The 5,837-nt window shown below is 42.3% G+C and overlaps 2 protein-coding genes across 2 annotated transcripts; both read left to right on the forward strand.

Annotated features, from left to right (window-relative positions):
• Positions 1-715: 715 nt before the first annotated feature.
• Positions 716-2,993, forward strand: LOC311120370 (NLR family CARD domain-containing protein 3-like; the record flags this gene model as incomplete). The annotated part of the gene is made up of 2 exons (XM_084194980.1): positions 716-2,511; positions 2,804-2,993. Coding segments are annotated over 2 exons (1,986 nt in total), but the record flags the coding sequence as incomplete, so codon positions are not given.
• Positions 2,994-5,073: 2,080 nt separating this feature from the next.
• On the forward strand, positions 5,074-5,633 carry LOC311120371 (stonustoxin subunit beta-like; the record flags this gene model as incomplete). Its single annotated transcript, XM_084194981.1, has 1 exon — positions 5,074-5,633. A coding segment is annotated over one exon (552 nt), but the record flags the coding sequence as incomplete, so codon positions are not given.
• Between the last annotated feature and the right edge of the window lie 204 nt (positions 5,634-5,837).

Genomic DNA, 5,837 nt, shown 5'->3' on the forward strand with positions numbered 1-5,837 from the left:
ACTGCCCACAAAATGAGGTGGAAACTGAGCTGCACTTCCTAACCTCCTGCCAAATGTATGACCATATTAGAGACACATATTTCCCTCAGATTACAGCGATCCACAAAGAATTCGAAAACAAACCCAATTTTGATAAACTCCCTTATCTACTGGGTGAAAAACCACAGTGTGCCATCACAGCTGCAATATTTGTGACCTGTTGCCACAAGAAAAGGGCAACCAGTGAAGAACAAACACCATTGTAAATACAACCCATATTTATGTTTATTTATTTTCCCATTTGTACTTTAACTATTTGCACATTGTTACAACACTGTATATATACATAATATGATATTTGAAATGTCTTTATTCTTTTGAAACTTCTGAGTGTAATGTTTACTGTTAATATTTATTGTTTATTTCACTTTTGTTTACTATCTACTTCACTTGCTTTGGCAATGTTAACACACGTTTCCCATGCCAATAAAGCCCTTAAATTGAATTGAATTGAATTGAATTGAGAGAGAGAGACAACATTATTAATGCCATCAATAATACCAATAATGATATAAATCAGTCACACCAGTGTGTAATGCATTATGAACACATTTACAGATTTATACAGACAGTTAAGATAATAAATTATTATAATTTAAACTTTATAAGACAGTTTTACAAAACTGTAGGTATTAAATCAGACGTAATATTAATATCCTCTGTGTTATTTCTTCATTCAGATGAGCTTGCTGTGATTTGCCAATGTGAACTCAAATCTAATCTAAAGAAGAAGTTTCAATGTGTATTTGAGGGGATCGCTAAACAAGGAAACCCAACACTTCTCAATAAGATCTACACAGAGCTCTACATCACAGAGGGTGGAACAGGAGAGGTCAATAATAAACATGAGCTGAGACAGATTGAGACAACAACCAGGAAACAAGCAAGACCAGAGACTGCAGTCAAATGTAACGACATCTTCAAACCCTTAACTGGACAAGACAAACGTATCAGAACTGTGCTGACAAAGGGAGTCGCTGGCATTGGAAAAACAGTCTCTGTGCAGAAGTTCATTCTGGACTGGGCTGAAGGAAAAGCTAATCAGGATGTCCAATTTGTATTTTCATTCCCTTTTCGGAAGCTGAATTTGATGAAAGAGGAAAAACGCACTTTGATTAAACTTCTCAATCACTTCTCAATGGAAACCAAAGAATCAAGAATCTCCAACTACGACAAGTACAAAGTTCTGTTCATCTTTGATGGTCTGGATGAGTGCCGACTGCCCCTAGACTTCCAGAAGAACAAGATCTGTTGTGACGTCACTGAGTCAACCTCAGTGGATGTTCTGCTGACAAATCTCATCAAGGGAAATCTGCTTCCCTCTGCTCTCCTCTGGATAACTACCCGACCTGCAGCAGCCAATAAGATCCCTTCAGGGTGTGTTGACCAGGTGACAGAGGTACGAGGGTTCAATGACCCACAGAAGGAGGAGTACTTCAGGAAGAGATTCAGTGATGAGGACCTGGCCAGCAGAATCATCTCACACATAAAGACATCAAGGAGCCTCCACATCATGTGCCACATTCCAGTCTTCTGTTGGATTTCTGCAAAAGTCCTTGAACACATGCTGAAACATAATAGAGAAGAGATGCCCAAGACTCTGACTGAGATGTACACACACCTTGTGGAGTTTCATACCGAACAGAAGAATGAAAAGTATCTTGGGAAAGAAGAGACAGGTCCACACTGGAATAAAGAGAGCATTCTGTCACTGGGAAAACTGGCTTTTCAACAGCTTGTGAATGGCAATCTGATTTTCTATGAAGAAGACCTGAAAGAGGCTGGCATTGATGTCAATGAAGCCTCAGTGTACACAGGATTGTGCACACAGCTCTTTAAAGAGGAATGTGGGCTGTACCAGGACAAGGTGTACTGCTTCGTGCATCTGAGCATTCAGGAGTTTCTGGCTGCTGTATATGTGTTCCTCTCATTCATCAACAACAATGAGAATCTAATGGCAAAACCTCAATCAATGTTCAGCTACTTTTTTGCGCAGTCCAGGGACAAGCCTGAAGTTAGTGTCTACAAGAGTGCTGTGGATAAAGCCTTACAAAGTGAGACGGGAAACCTGGACCTTTTCCTCCGCTTCCTTCTGGGCCTCTCACTGGAGTCCAATCAGAAGTACTTACGAGGTCTACTGACAAAGACAAGAAGCAGCTCACAGAGCCATGAAGAAACAGTCAAGTACATCAAGGAGAAGATCAGGGAGAATCCCTCTCCAGAGAGATGCATCAATCTGTTCCACTGTCTGAATGAACTGAATGACCATTCTCTAGTGGAGGAGATCCAAAGCTACCTGAGCTCAGGAAGTCTCTCAGAAGAAGAACTGTCACCTGCACTGTGGTCAGCTCTGGTCTTTGTGTTGCTGACTTCAGAAAAGGAGCTGGATGTGTTTGACCTGAAGAAATACTCAGGATCAGAGGAAGGTCTTCTGAGGTTGCTGCCAGTGGTCAAAGCCTCCAGAGCTGCTCTGTGAGTACATACAATGACATTTAAGTACTAATCATCAGGAAGAAATATTCAGTTTAGAGAAATATATGTATTATAATATGTATATAATATATAGTATTACATTGAAAAACTTACTGAATCAGTGCATTGATGTTCACATTAGTATAACAATATGACCATACAATTCTAGGAGACGGAAGATGAATCTATATGTTGTTTGAGAGAATAAACCAAATGCATCTGCCATTGTCCTTCTACACTACTGGTGTTAAATTAACAGTGTGTTTGTGAAATCATGACGATCTCTTTGAAGGCTGTCAGGCTGTGGAGTCACAGAGAAAGGCTGTGCTTCTCTGGCCTCAGCTCTGAAGTCAAACCCCTCACACCTGAGAGAGCTGGATCTGAGTAACAATGACCTGAAGGATTCAGGAGTGAAGCTGCTCTCTGCTGGACTGGGGAATCCCCACTGTAAACTGGATACTCTGAGGTCAGTATTCCTGTAGTTGGTCAACAAGTGATAACTGTTCACCAGATCCACATGTGTTTACCAGGCACACATAGTCCACACCATATGTGTTTGGACAGTGAAGCTTACAGTTTTACATTTGGTGCTATGCTCCAGCATTTTGGATTTGAGGTAGAATGTTTCATAATAGGCGACAGTACAGAATGTCACCTTTTATTTAAAGGTATTCATAAATATATATTTTTTACAGTTTAGAATTGAAAGCACTTTACGTATCTAGTTCTCCCATTTTAAGTCGTAATTATTTGGACAAATTCAATTAGTCAAAAGTTTATTGGGCTCCCGAGTGGTGCAGCGGTCTAAGGCACTGCATCTCAGTGCTTGAGGCGTCACTACAGACCCCCTGGTTCGATTCCAGGCTGTATCACAACCGGCCGTGATTGGGAGTCCCATAGGGCGGCGCACAATTGGCCCAGTGTCGTCCGGGTTTGGCCGGTGTAGGCTGTCATTGTAAATAAGAATTTGTTCTTAACTGACTTGCCTAGTTAAATAAAAATACATAAAAAAGTTGTTGGTCCAATATTCCTTGCCTGCAGTGATTACATCAAGCTTGTGATTCTACAAACTTGTTGAATACATTTGCAGTTTGTCTTGGTTGTGTTTTTGATGATGTTTTTCCCAATAGAAACTGAATGGTGAATAATGTCCTGTCATTTTGGAGTCACTTCACTTGTATTGTCAGTAAGAATAGAAGATGTTTCTGAACACTTCTACATTCATGTGGATGCTACCATGATTATGAATAATCATGAATGAATTGTGAATGATGATGAATGAGAAAGTTACAGAGGAACGAGGATCATACCCCCTCTGTTATTGGTAATGGTGAGAGGTTAGCATGTTTTGCTGTAGCCTCTGTAACTTTCTCACTCATCGTTTTTCATGATTGATATATGATTTGTATTAATCAAGGCATCATCAGGATTAATTTAGTAGTGTTTAGAAACATGTTATCTACTCACTTAGACAGAAAATTACTCAACTCCAAAGAATAGCAGTGTGGTTTTAATATGATTTGACTCTTTGCAGGCTGTCAGGCTGTCTGGTCACAGAGGAAGGCTGTGCTTCTCTGGTCTCAGCTCTGAAGTCAAACCCCTCACACCTGAGAGAGCTGGACCTGAGCTACAATCACCCAGGAGACTCAGGAGTCAGACTGCTCTCTGCTGGACTGGAGGATCCACACTGCAGACTGGAGAAACTCAAGTATGTAGAGGGTTTATGTCAATGTTCATATCAGACATGTTGGAGTTATCAGGCTAGTTAAGACAAACATACTGACCACCACTTGGACTAAGTTATATAAAGACTGTGTGTGTGTGTGTGTGTGTGTGTGTGTGTGTGTGTGTGTGTGTGTGTGTGTGTGTGTGTGTGTGTGTGTGTGTTTGTGTCTGTGTCTGTGTCCAGTGTGTGTGTGTCCAGTTTGTGTGTGTGTGTGTGTGTGTGTGTGTCCAGTGTGTGTGTGGGGGTCCAGTGTGTGTGTGTGTGTGTGTGTGTTTGTGTGTGTGTGTGTGTGTGTGTGTGTGTGTGTGTGTGTGTGTGTGTGTGAGTTCAGGTGTATCCCTCAATGACTGTCTGTTCTTCTGCTTACCGCTACAGTGTGGAACATGGTGGAGAGAAAACAATGAAACCTGGACTTAGAAAATGTAAGTGTTGACTGCTGTGAAGAATATGACTAAGAATAAGTCTTAATTCAAGTGATGTCAAAGTCAAAGACCACCATCATTACTTACTTGGTCATATTAAAAATCAGCTGTAGTTCTACAGAAGCACAAATCAGGGACACCAAAATGTTCATAATGAGTTGCTTTGACAATGTGTGTGTCTGTGTGTGTGTTTGTTCAGGATATGTGTGTGTGTGTGTGTGTGTGTGTGTGTGTGTGTGTGTTCAGGATGTGAGTGTGAGTGTGTATCCGGTGTGTGTGTGTGTGTGTTCAGGATGTGTATGTGTGTCCAGTGTGTGTGTTTGTTCAGGATGTGTGTGTGTGTTCAGTGTGTGTGTGTTCAGGATGTGAGTGTGTATCCGGTGTGTGTGTGTTCAGGATGATGATGATTCCTAATATTGTGTCTGGTTTCATCCATCAGATGTCTGTGATCTCACACTGGACCTAAACACAGTAAACAGACGCCTCTCTCTGTCTGAGGAGAACAGAAAGATGACATGGAGGAGAGAGGAGCAGCCGTATCCTGATCACCCAGAGAGATTTGAGTTCTGTAGACAGGTGCTGTGTAGAGAGGGTCTGACTGGGCGCTGTTACTGGGAGGTAGAGTGGAGTGGGAGAGGGGCTGGTATAGGAGTGACATATAAAGGAATCAGCAGGAGAGGAAGGGGTAGTGACTGTTGGCTTGGATCCAATGACAAGTCCTGGAGTCTGTTCTGCTCTGACAACCGTTACTCTGCCAGGCACAATAATAAGTCCACTACCATAGACGTCCCCTCTTCCAGCCCCCACAGAGTAGGAGTGTATCTGGACTGGCCAGCCGGCACTCTGTCCTTCTACAGAGTCTCCTCTGACACACTGACCCACCTGAACACATTCCACTCCACATTCACTGAGCCCCTCTATCCAGGGTTTTGGGTTCATTATGGTGACTCCTCAGTGTCCCTGTAAATAATAACCATGGTAACATTGACACACACACACACACTGGACACACACTGGACACAAACACACACACTGGACACACACGCACTGGACACACAAACACACACACTAGACACACAAACACACACACTGGACACACACACACACACACTGGACACACTGGACACAAACACACACACTGGACACACACACACACTGGACACACAAACACACACACA

The sequence above is a fragment of the Coregonus lavaretus genome, assembly GCF_964263955.1.
Source record: "Coregonus lavaretus genome assembly, contig: HAP1_SCAFFOLD_280, whole genome shotgun sequence".
NCBI classification, from domain to species: domain Eukaryota; kingdom Metazoa; phylum Chordata; class Actinopteri; order Salmoniformes; family Salmonidae; genus Coregonus; species Coregonus lavaretus.